The 12,932-nt window shown below is 36.4% G+C and overlaps 2 protein-coding genes across 2 annotated transcripts; one reads left to right on the top strand and one right to left on the bottom strand.

The window, feature by feature from the left end:
- Positions 1-114: 114 nt before the first annotated feature.
- On the top strand, positions 115-2,764 carry LOC112556780 (protein BUD31 homolog). Its single transcript, XM_025226152.1, has 4 exons — positions 115-307; positions 732-854; positions 1,487-1,653; positions 1,841-2,764. Exons 1-4 carry the CDS (start codon positions 214-216, stop codon positions 1,889-1,891), a joined length of 435 nt encoding a protein of 144 aa, XP_025081937.1. The 5' UTR covers positions 115-213; the 3' UTR covers positions 1,892-2,764.
- On the bottom strand, positions 2,055-11,880 carry LOC112556756 (cytokine receptor-like factor 3). The gene is made up of 8 exons (XM_025226099.1): positions 11,670-11,880; positions 10,299-10,460; positions 9,304-9,511; positions 7,808-7,895; positions 7,087-7,264; positions 5,428-5,671; positions 4,634-4,876; positions 2,055-4,130 (listed from the first exon to the last, which is right to left on the bottom strand). The coding sequence occupies exons 2-8, from the start codon at positions 10,407-10,409 to the stop codon at positions 3,871-3,873; spliced, it is 1,332 nt and encodes a 443-aa protein (XP_025081884.1). The 5' UTR covers positions 10,410-10,460; positions 11,670-11,880; the 3' UTR covers positions 2,055-3,870.
- Between the last annotated feature and the right edge of the window lie 1,052 nt (positions 11,881-12,932).

Below are 12,932 nucleotides of genomic sequence, written 5' to 3'. Positions count from 1 at the left end.
AATAATAACTTATGTAATCATTAAATATTTTCTATATATTGTAAAATGTTAATGAAATATTTGACATTTTTCACTAGATTCTTCAAAATGTTTGTGGAATAATAAGACCTCATAGCGGAAGTTACTTAAAAAGAGTAGGTTGCCTCCCATAAAATTCGACGATATATCCACGAACTTTGTCTTTGGTCGAAGCAATCAGTCTCTATTTAAAAAATGCCGAAAGTAAAAAGAAGTAGAAAGCCTCCACCGGAAGGATGGGAACTTATAGAACCCACACTGGATGAACTGGACCAGAAAATGAGAGAAGGTTCGAAAGTTAATGTTTTGTATATTTACACTAGATTACGGTGAAAAACTTCCGCTTAAAATACGTCTTTATTGTCTTTTGCTGTCGACAACACGAAAGCAATTTGTCTACGTGAAAGTTATATGCTCTCACAATTGACACGGTGATGCCAGATATTTTCCGATCATTGCTTCATTGATTATGCGTATTTTATGTAGGTCTGTGTGAAGTCTAGCAGTAACAGTGAAGGAAATCAGACGAAGTATAAAATGTAAAATTAAATATCATTATAATGAAAGAATATTTCTAAGATACAATTTTACAAAATGTTGAACGTTGAGATAAGTGAGAGGAATACTGACTAAAGAAATTATGTAAGTAAAGAAGTTCATATTCCAGCGATGTCACACATTTTTTTAATCGGTCATTTCATAATTTTATACAGCTGAAACGGAACCTCATGAAGGAAAACGAAAGGTGGAAGGCTTGTGGCCAGTCTTCAGGCTGCACCACCAGAAATCACGATATATCTTTGACCTCTTCTACAGGCGGAAAGCAATTAGCAGAGGTCAGTATTCATGTAAATTACATGTGAAGCTGACCGTACTTTTTTCTGGTTTGTTTTTTTCTTGTCTGTTTTGCATGCAGCATTACTTATTTGCTGTTATAGCAGAAGCAGTTTAAACCTCTTTTATTTTCGTTTCTAGACCAAGTATGATGTGTTAAAAAAAATTGTTTGAATGGATCAAATTGTCCCAGCTATGTCCATTTCATCCCAGGTAAGACCACATTGTCCCAACACTAAAAAGTCAAATTGTCCCAGGCCTAAACGACTAATTGATCACCCATGACACAAGTAGCTAACAGCATCAGATATTAGCAGAAGAGCCATGCATTTGTTTGAACAATATAGGTATGCAAACTCAGCTGCTTTAAACAGAGCCATAAGAGTAAGTTTATTAAACAGAAATGGTTGCTTGGCAGTATGCATGCAGAGAACATTATCTTACAATTGTAAATAAATGTGATTTTTTTCCCCCAAATCCTGATTTGTGCTTTATGTAAACATATACTTTATGTTTTTGAGGAAAGAAGCTATTGTCATTTTTAAGTGCAACATTGATGACATTTGACGAATGAGTAACACAAGTAAATGTCGCTGTGAATTTTAAAAACTCACTTTGCATTTTCCCCCCACAGAATTGTACGAATACTGTCTGAAAGAAAATATTGCGGACAAAAATCTGATTGCAAAGTGGAAGAAACAGGGGTATGAAAACCTTTGCTGTCTACGCTGCATCCAGACTCGTGACACAAACTTTGGTACAAACTGTGTATGCCGCGTTCCAAAGGCAAAACTGGAAACTGTAAGTTTTTTATTGTAATCCATCTTGTTATCAGCACAATAAGACTACCAAAAGCTCTTATATAAATAACTTTTTTTGGTAGTGGGCTTTCATGCAAGATGTCTCAAATAATTGTGTAATGACATGCGAGTAGAGCATAAAAAATCATCTCATATGTTTTATAATGCTGACCGTATTCTTGTTTCAGGGCAAGATTGTGGAATGTGTGCATTGTGGGTGTCGTGGATGTTCAGGGTGAAGGATGCATCTATTACCATTGAAGATGATAGACGTGTTACTGTGACTTTAGTTTCATATTTACATAACATGGCCATTTTCATTGGTATATAAAATCATTTTTGATCATTTGCACTTGACTTTGCCTAATGCAACATACACCCACAAAAGAATTATACTAGTAATACAGGTGCATTATTTATTTGTGTCACTCAAGCAATAAACGAAAGTATTTAAATTCACAAACATGCCCATATCCAATTTCTGCCACTCAAAACCTAGCATAGCATACAATCATATAAAGTCAAGTGCTTAGACCTTAAAATGGCTTCTCTCTGTTCTCCCCATAAAATAAAGCAACAGCACTGTTGAAGAAAAATCTTAAATTTGATGACTCTTCTGTTTAGGTAATAAAAGCTGGTGATTGAAATTTTTTTTATATTTTGATACTCGAAAATCACATTGTTTGCTCACTTTTCTTTTGAGATTAGAAACACAAAACAAGAAGTATAACCATTAAAAAGAATAATCAGTAGCAGCACCTTTTAAATGGATAACTGGAATGCCTGTTACCAGCAAAGTAATGGTATGCTTTTTGGGAGTCTAATTTTGGTCAGTGCTACAACCCTGGCTTAGTGATTTGGTCTTAGGCCTGCTGCCTTTGTTATGGGTCATGTACATAATAGTGCGAAGGAATGTTATATATGCCTGTGCTATTTTACACGTTTAGAAGGCTTTCTGTTGTTTTCAAATGCATCACAAGATTATTAGTCAGTTCATTTACTGCTTCAAGAAATGTTGGTCACAAGTAGAAAGAGCTATGTTGGATTTTATGTCTTTTAATTCTGCAAGCAAAAAAGAACATTCAAGACAATTAAAGTTAACCAAACCTGAACTCAGATTCTGACTTCAAGAGTGGATTCAATAGCATTTATATATCTGGTTGAAAGCCAGTGTATGTGTAAAGGTATAATAGGATAGAGGGGAAGACAAGAAAGTGCACTGCTTGACATAAAATGTGCACAAAGGCAAGGTAGTGCTCCCCACTATTTCTAGTCATGCAGAATAAGGTGAAGCTTTGCCTCCATTTTATACTAAATTTGCCAGTTCCAGAATACTCTATGAACCTTATCAGATGTTTAAGAAGCGCAATGTGCTACAAGTATCAAAATGCAAGAGTACTCCATGTGGGTTCAACCAGTACAATCTTCAAAAACTGGTGCAATTGTGGGGAATGTATAAACTAAGCATTTCTATAGGGACCTAGTCTTTGTATTGATCACATTAACTATTGCAACTGAAAAATGTGAGCAACAATCTCAGTGGACTATATATATCATGTCTAAACCATGGACATTTGCATTGCTTTGGATTCCTACCTGAAATATGTCTATGCCAATGTACTTTATATTTAAGAGCAAGTTATGTGGAACATAGAAAGGTGCTAAGAAAGCAATGGCTAGCAGACCCACTACATTATCCCTTCCATTTCATGCTTTAACATAGTATCTTTTTATCATGCTGAAACTGATGTGTACATGTTGCATGGATATTGTTCAGTCAGGCACTTTGAGCTTTGTATGTTTTGTTTAATACTGTAGCTCAGATCAAAGAGGATGAGGGTAGATGAATTATCCAAACATGGTACATGTTAGGTAAACAGCATGCATGCTTTATATCTCTTCTGTGCATAAACCTCCTCATACATTTCACAAGGAAATAGGCACAGAAATAGAGTCACATTTATGAAAGGCAGGCCAGAAATTTAGAGAAAAAAATCTCAACCCATTATCTGGGAATAAAAGGAATCATTCTTTGAATGGAAGCAGTAAACCAAAGGAATATTCCCACTTCAATAACTCTTACATGCAACAACACCCGTGTTTCCTTGGCAACCAAATTTAATGAGGTTGATTTTTGATAAATGATGCTAGTTACATCATTTCATTTTCAGTAGGACTATCTCCAATTTTCAAAAGCAGCAGCACAAATGACCCTTATTCACTCGACACCAACTTTCCAGTGCTCTTGTGCAAAGCGGAGAGCAAAATAGAAAGATGGGGTAGACGATTCCATTAATGCAACTCCCGGCATTGTGAATGCTGACACTTTCCAGTCCAGTGTTACTTCTTTGTCATCAACCTGCACACTGACCCTGACCTTGCCATTAGGCAAAGGTTCTGTCTGAAAAGTTAATATTGTTCCCTTCTTTATAGGAGGTAGTTTTGTTTTCATTTCTTGTGAATCCACAAAAACTGTTCCTGCAACATAAAGATCTATGAATATAACCAATATATTTTTTTAAATTTTGCTGGTTACCTAGTCCTTGTAATAAAATGCTGTGCATTCAACTTATAAACACAACCTACATAAACCATGAAGGCACAAGCAGTTTTTTTTTCAAACTCTGACTTTATAAAGTATAAATCATAACCAAACAAAACAAAAAAAAAAACTGCCACCCTCACAAAAAAGTAAGATTAAAACACTTGGAATTCTGTTTTTTGACATTTGAAAAACATTTATGAAGCCCACTTTTACCTAATGTATGTGATACCTGTTTCAAAAATCTCTAAATAATTTGTGGAAAACGATATGGTCATGTATTCCTGTGATGTACTGGGGTATTCAGTCAAAGCATGCCAGTAAAAGCCTCTGGCTAATGCTCCCAATATGTCCAGGATGGAGGTAGCACATCAGCTGTCAAGACTGATGAAGAAGCTTTCAGTAGGAAAAACCGTTAAAAACTTCATGAGTATATTACCGTAAGTGTTAACAAAAATAGCTCCATGGCGATTGCAGCTCTCGTCATCGTTGATGTCAAGCACTATAGCCAGGCCATCCCCTGGAGAAACATCAGCTGAGTCCAAGATGCGAAATACAAGAGTGTCACCAGCTGCATAGCTGCTGATATCTGAGTACAGAACTTTAGTAAGACCTTCTCCCATCCTTGTGGCTGTTCGCCCTTCGTTGCTCAAGCTATAGGCTTCTCCACCATCACCCCATCCTGCATTAAAATATGTCATGGTGTTGAAACAGCAAACAACTGAGAATATGAAGAGAGGAATATGGAGATGCTAATATCCTGCTCAACACCAGAACAAAGACTTTGAAATCTACAGGGCACTTTCTCATGCATTTTGATACATTCATGATAATTTTAAGGTTGCAATGAAAAAACAAGACAAATCCAAAAGAAGGACAGCACTTGTGACAATGTACAAGATATACTTAGTTGTGTTTTTAATGGACTTTTTCAGAAAGGTAATTACAGATTTGAAAAGAAAATGGTGAGGTGTGGCTAACTAGCCATGTTAAAATAAACTGTTGCAAAAAGTATCATAGCAACTAAAAGGCACACGATGCTATTCTTCTATCCTTGTCTCTTTTGTGCAAATACTTTGAAGGTCTGAAAAACAACACGATGCAATCTTCACAGTGTTGTTCTGCAAAAGAAGTTTTCTGTTTGTACTCAGGACATAGTAAACTGCTTTGCATTAAACAATAAAAATGTTTTTCTACTGATGCATAAATGAGATGCTGTGAAGCTGAACTCACTATGGTGAAGTATGGTGTTGACTGCTGTCTGACACACACTCCAAGGACTCCAATGGCTATTTTTATCTACCCGACCACACACACGAAAAGTGTAATGAGCATTCATCCTAAGGTTTTTCACGGTGTAACTGGTAGCAGGGCCCTCATAAGCTGTGTGGAAAAGAAGTCGCGAGTTGTCATTACCACTTAGCTGTCCACTGGTATACTGTAGCATAAATTCGCTCATGTCGCTATCTTCTTCAACCTTTGCAAACATAACAGAAGTGTTTTCAAAAACATGATGAGCAATACATTTTTAACTCATTCAATATTGACAAAATTTATGCAATGGAACATTTTTAACAGTAGAGGTGGCATGAAGTACAATGTGTTTCCATATTTATACCTATTAAACTACAATAAAGACAAACATCAGTGAACCACTGTTCAAAAAAGCATTTTTCAAAGTGCGAATTTTTAAAAATATAGTTTTTGTTTTCTATTTACACCCTATATACAAACATAAAGTGCCAAAGAATGAAGTATTTATCAGAATATAAATTACACTTCAAATATTACCATTATATTGTCATCTCTCGTTGATAGAATATAAATCTACGTCAAATTGTCAAATGAGAAGCCAGCAACCATCTCAAACATGGCTAATGATTAACTGACTCATTTTCTACATTTAAATATAGCAAAATACCTGATTTGTTGATTATTTTAGCTCCATAAGGGAAGTAATTTGTAGCAGAACAATTCCTAAAAGTACAGTTTCTTCCTTTATTTGATAATTTATGCACAGCAAGGTGTGTTTTACGACACTATCTTATTCGTATTACAGAGCACAAAACAACCATTGGCTGAGAAGAAGTTCACTTCCGAAGATGTGAATCATAAAGGAGTTTAAATACTAGTGTACCAGTTTTAAAGACGATTACATATCTTCTTTACTGCAAAAAATAAATGTTATATGCTCGCACAGGACATTTTCAAAGTCTCTCTCTCTTTTGTGAGTCATGTAGCTGGAGAAACAAAGAGTTAAATGGTAAGAGACCTGGTAGTAGTGCCTGGAGACTAGCACACTACCTGACTGGACAAAAACAAGGCAATGGATATTTCTCTCAGTTACTGAGTATAACTATCTGTTAAAGAGGACCAGACTTCTTAGATTTCTGTGGAAGGAAAGGCAGCGAAAAAGAGAAGTCATCAGTTCAGCCTCACCTCACTTCCCAATGACAGCTCTGAAAGAGGGTTTTGTCCATGTGACATTTATGTGACCGTGACAGAAGATAGTAAGTTTCAATGCTGAAGGACACTTGTACATTACTTGTACTTAAACATTACCATGGACGTGCATGGGTGAACTGCTGTCTTTCTGCCGAGACCAACACTTAGCTCCTTGTGAAGTTCTCCGCTGTTAGTCTTGGCGAGACTTAACAATGAATGTGACTAAACTGGAAGCTTTGTGCACACCTGCCTTGTTTTAGTAGTTGACTTGAAAAAATCGCCTACCAGTAATACAAGTTTGTGAAATTACTAACAACCTGCTACATAACTTTTTCTGAAATACTGCAAAAAAAGGCAAAATGATGATGGATACTTACTCTGTTTCCAAAACCAAAGAACCAGACAGAAAATATGACAAAACAATGTGATCTCTGTCATCAGACTCACCTCTGCCCACTGAACTTGTAAGCCACCTGGCTTTCCTTCTATGTGAAGAATCTGAACTGGTGCACGAGCCAAGACTTTGCCCTCCTGCAGGACCAGGTTTCGAAGCTGCTCTTGCATGCCAGACGTTGTCTCCACAGTGATTGAGGCTACTTCAGATGGACTAGGTAATTCTGGAAAACTTGAAAGATCAAGCAGCATACAAACATATATCCATACTTCAGGATGGTGCGGAGTATGCATAAATAAAAGATCTAAATGTGGAACATATTGTTTATTGTTCTATTTGCTTTTAAAGTTAATCCCAATAATAACAAGGATTCTGTCCCAGAAGACAAAAGAAATAACAGAAGAACTTACATATCTCAACCACATGTCTTCAGACAAGATGCCTGAAGCATGATAATACTTTTGCACAGTGGTTATATGATAATATATTTAAGACAATGCAGACTTTTGGAAAGACTTGCTGACTGACGAAAAGCAAAATATTTCAGACCAGTCTTAAACCAAAAGTTTCTGTGAAATTTATTCTATCAAAAACAAAAAAAAAAAATCATTCTCCTACAAACTTCCTTTGAGTTATCCAATAAAAAAATAGTTTCCTGATTATGACCCTCAAAATTTAACCGACTCCGACAAACCAGAAATCAAAAAGAAAATGCTAAACTGCAGGTACCAACCAATCATGGATGGACTGTCATTGTTTATTCATATGTTCTACCTGTTTAGACGAGAAACCAGAGGGTTCTCCCTGAATTTAATAATTTTCTCCGGACTCTTTTCAGGGTTTCCTGCTAAAAGAGCTCCACCTGCAACAAATTTGAAAGAATAAGCTTGGTCTAGCCAAGCAATTTTAGGCTGTTTCTACCAGTCATTTATTGAGAGTCTTTTATCCTTTTCATTTGTATGCTGGTTTCATAATCTATCTGTCCATGATAGGAATAGTTTGAATAACATTGTTCACATCTGTTCCAAGATAATTGGTATCAAACAGAGGGACTTGACTTCCTTCTGTGACCAACAACTAGTTAGGAAAGCTTCCCGCATTCTGTCAATACCTGAACATGTGCTAGCGGGGGAATTTGCATTATTAAGTTCAGGTAAACGCTATGCCATGCCTGTATGCAAAAGCAATAGGCATCTGAAATCTTTTGTGCCATCAGCAATCCAGCTGCTCAATCACAGATGAACTGTCAGTGGTGTGTGTGTGTAGGTGTGGATAGGAATGTCTTGCCCATATCTCTCATTGCTCTTGTTAATGTTAATATTCCACTGCATTGTAATTGTAATGACTTTTATATATATATATTGAAAACAGAGCACACTTCCCATTTAAATTGCCCATTGGGACAAATAAAGTTGGTTATTATTATTATGATTAAAAGAAAAATCGAACAACACATAAGCTAGAGTATATCATTACAACTGCAAAATGAATAGTACAAAAATATTCATATTTCTTACGTAGTATGTTAGTATTAACTTTTATTGAACATTGTCTCAAATGCTCATATTTAACAAAGCCCTGAAAACGCTAATGTTCATGTCTAATGCCATTCCAGCAACTAAGGCTATATCACGGCAACCCTAAAAAAGCTAATTAAGCCAAAGCTGGTTAGTGCACTTGAGAAGATGTTAACAAAAGCCCAACATTAAAGTGAACCTGTATTTTACAAAGCTGTGAAGAATGACAAAATGGAACCCAACCAAGTGTAGAATAGCATTTGCAGAGCAGTCCTAACACAAGACAATTGTCTTCTTTATGAATATTCTATTTGAATCTTTAGTATTCTAAAGACAAAGAGCTAAATGACTTATTTTTGTCTTCTGACTTCTCTAAGCAAAACCTGCATAATCTTCTTGCAGAGGATATCTTCCAAATGACGCATGCTAGACAGAGATTAGTGATTTGCTGGCACAGAAATGAGCAAACATGTCTACATCATTCTAGTAAAACAAAGCCATCAGTGACACAACAGTTAGTTTTAGTACCTGAATCATCATCTTTGAAAACAAGTTCTGGACTGGTCATTTAGATGGCAAAATATGTGCTACAAGACTGCCCAAAGAATGACATTGTGAAGCATAAAATTTAGATGGAACTGTACAGCTTGTGAGGCTCATAGTGCATGCTTGTCTGGAAGACTGGTGGATCTACCTATGTGTACACCATTTATATGTGTACTACCAGTCATCACACGTTTACTCATTGCTCACCTTCTTTCATGACATTTGCAGCTGACTCTGCATTATTCTCAATGATTGCTCTACTCTGCTGCAAGGGTGTCAAAGCTCTTTCTTGGATGCTTTCAATTTCATGCAGCAACTGTTCCAGTCTGGCATCTAGTGCCTCACATACTGAAGCCTTTAGGTTAGCAAAATATGCTTTCAAAGTATGTGCAGTTTGGTTGGCACTGTGTTTCACCTGCAGTGAAGATTTCAGAGAAATGTTAAAAATTAAATTTTCTTACTAAATTACCCAATTTTCAATAGTGCATTACCATATGCAATTAACAGTCTTTAAAAGATTGTGCATGTCAGCAAAAAGGTTGTTGAGCAATAATTTACCTTCTAATTGTGTTTGTAAGCATGCACATGCACTATACAGACATGCAAGTATATTTCTAAGCAAAATATTCAATTAGGCAAATTTCTGTGGGAAATAAGTTAAAGCAGCCCCATGACCTTACAGCTGTTAGAGGTGAGGTGTTAGAGATATCCTTATCTCAAGGCCAGTTTTTTTGTGAGGTGTTGTTTCAGCCGTGCGACTTTTGAATGGGGCTGTGCGAATGAATGAGACTTGCATAGTTTTGTGCATGCAATTGTGTATGAATTTTAATTTTCATCGAGCTGCAACAGAATTGCCCTCTGGGAAAAATAAAGTCTTATATTATCTTATCTCATCTCCCTTAATGCCTCACCTTCTACCACCCTCTACAGAATCAGGTAGGAGAAGTGTGCTGTGTAACATGGATACCCAAAGGGGTAGTGTGTGTGCCTGGGATACCTTACTCTAACCACAATATCAGCTTTGCCAGATTCACATATACATCAATATAAATGTGAATAAGAGAGAAAGAAATTAAAAGACACCAACAGAGAAATGTAGGTTGCAGGAAGCAGGGAGGGGGGAAAAAATGAAGACTGCATATAATTTGTTGTTTATAAAAACATGTGCAAATGTATGTCACCCAGTAACACATAAAGAGTACCTGATCCTCTAGCTCTGTCAGTGTGTCCAGCAGCTGCGACATCTGAAACCGATAGCTGTGTGCGGAATCAATTATCTCCACTGCAGTTTGGACAAGCTCTTCGGAAGACATGGTTAACTTCTTAGTTTAGTATGACGATTGCTTCCTTCTGTCTATAGGATCCTGCATAAACAAAATCAGAAATAACATCTGCAAAGTTCTGCTTTCGATGAAATACTTGTTTAAAAACTGTCTGCAGGAACTACTTTGGTATCAAAATACTTGTTTCCACTTTGAGAATCTTCCTTTTTGAGAACTGTAAAGATGTCAAAGGGTAGATTTATAACAGATACACACTGCAAGTCAGACAAAGATTTCCAGATAACAATGGACCATCCTCTGTACTCCATATTATTGAAGGATATGGGTAACTTACTGGTGAACAAATTCTTTGACATGCTGAACTCAACCCTATAACAAAGTTAACAAGACTGCACGCTCAAGGATCTGGAGGAGCAGGACACAATGGTGATGTGACTTTATTTCCCAACTCAGTATAAGTAGAAACCCAGTACAAGTCATATCCACACATACATGTTGGGAAAATAATGGTGGAAAGAGACTGCCGAGTGAATCTAAATAAATCTAATTTAGCAAATCTGATCTTTCTGGCAGTCACAAACATTTTTCACTTTGGCTTTATTTTTAAAAAAGTGTATTTACATTGTCTTTTGACCTTTGTACCCATGTCTGATAATTTCTACAATCATTGGCTTTGTGGAGTTTTAAAATCTACCACTGGGACAATCCAGCGAACTTCTATTTGCTCCTCAGTTATAGGCATGATCCATTTGCATAAAGCCCAATCTTATTTGTATTCGATTTTATATACCAAGCTTTGATTAGTGTATTTCAGCTAAAAACATGTTAAATTTTGTTCCAGATGGTGTTCCACGGTACATTATATATTTTTTGAACTTTTCCCATAAATTGGTATCAGTATCCTGTCGCTTCAATAGTTTCTACATTTATAATCTAGTTGTTAAGATTGTTACAAGTTAGTCCATACACAATGCTCAGCTGCTAATTTTCTTCGTTTTTAGTTAACTGTTTTAATCTTTTGTTATTGTGATGTTCAAAGACGTGTAATGAACATTTAACAAATGTGACCGCCTTTCCAAAATCTATAAGAATTATTTATTTGTATTTATATATAAGATATGGAAACACTATCAAGCACAACAATTAAAAACTGACAAAGGTGCTTGCACACTGAATAAAACACAGAAGTATACTGAATTTTATTTCACTGTATGCGGTCCTGTAACTTGATATCGTAGCAGTGAAACCAGGCCTGCGCAAAAATGATTTTCTGACCCATAACGATCATACCTTTCGAGTTTGGTCTGAGGCTTGTGAAGGCGCCAAGCTGCTTTTTTTCATAACAATAAACATAAGACATTTAAAAATAAAATGACTGGGTTAACTCGGTCGAAACTAATGCTAAAAGCATTATTTTTGTAAGCATTACTGATCACTTTCTACTACTTTCACACTTGCCACATTGAAATGTTCGCATTCAGTAGAAGAACTGCCAGTTGATGTTTATTGTACTGTTTTTAGCATTAACTGTGTAACATATGCGTGCGCTTTATTTTCTGAATGCACTAGGCGGAAGTGAGGATCCTCGCGAGATCCCGTCTGTCTGTGCGTGACGTTGCGAGAGAAGCGCAGACGAGATGACAAAGCGCAGTGAGGGAAATGGAGCACCAGCGTCAAGCCTAATGCTACACTAACGACTAATTTAGAAAGTGGAGCACTCCAGTCTTGCATATATGCAGTGAACACCAGCTAAGGTTCATTTGTCGTGCATGTGGAAACTTTGTGGATTTTAGTCAAGTTGATTGTTGGCGATCGCCGAATAGCGACCAGAAAGAATCGCATCACGATTGTCCGGTGTCCCGTTCTGCATTCAACAGGTAAGAACTATGAAAGGACGTGATACCATTTTTTGTAAGGCTTGTCTATAACATATACTTAAAAGGGTTCTTAAGTGAGTTATTCAATTATATGTTTAGGTAAATAATTTAGGTAAATGTATCTTGCATTTCCTGTCGGCTAAGTGTTGGAGCACTCGCGCAGTCGTGTAAAGTCAAGCGGAAAATTTACCAGCAATGAAAGACATCTTTAGTGAAACGGACACAATTGAAATATGGAAGGGCCGTAGTAGAATTGTGGACAGCGAAAATTGATTTCGATTAGCAGCTCTAAAGTTTGATGACTGTTTAATTACTCAAACGAAAGCTTTAGACGGTGTTCTGGTACCATTCTAACAGCTGAACATAAGAATGGATTGTTAAGTAATGTATATAACTGGTATCTGTTATAGATACAAAAATGGATTGTCACGCTTGTAGATGTCATCGTTCAATTAACAGTTTTTCAGCTAGATAATTTTTCTTGGATGGATAATAGTGATGATAAGAAAAAGCAGAAAAGCTTGCACATACTTCTAGACCTATAAACATTGAAAACAGAAAAAAAGAAAACGTTTATGGAAACGAGTCGGTAGAACTAGAAGACCACACATTGGTTTGAAAGCTTTTTGGCTTCATTTAGGTAACTTCTTGTTTTTACTGTCCTCTTTACAAATGT

This window comes from Pomacea canaliculata, linkage group LG1 (genome assembly GCF_003073045.1).
Source record: "Pomacea canaliculata isolate SZHN2017 linkage group LG1, ASM307304v1, whole genome shotgun sequence".
NCBI classification, from domain to species: domain Eukaryota; kingdom Metazoa; phylum Mollusca; class Gastropoda; order Architaenioglossa; family Ampullariidae; genus Pomacea; species Pomacea canaliculata.
Note: the sequence above shows the minus strand (reverse complement) of the source record. Positions and strands in the feature narration are given on the sequence as shown.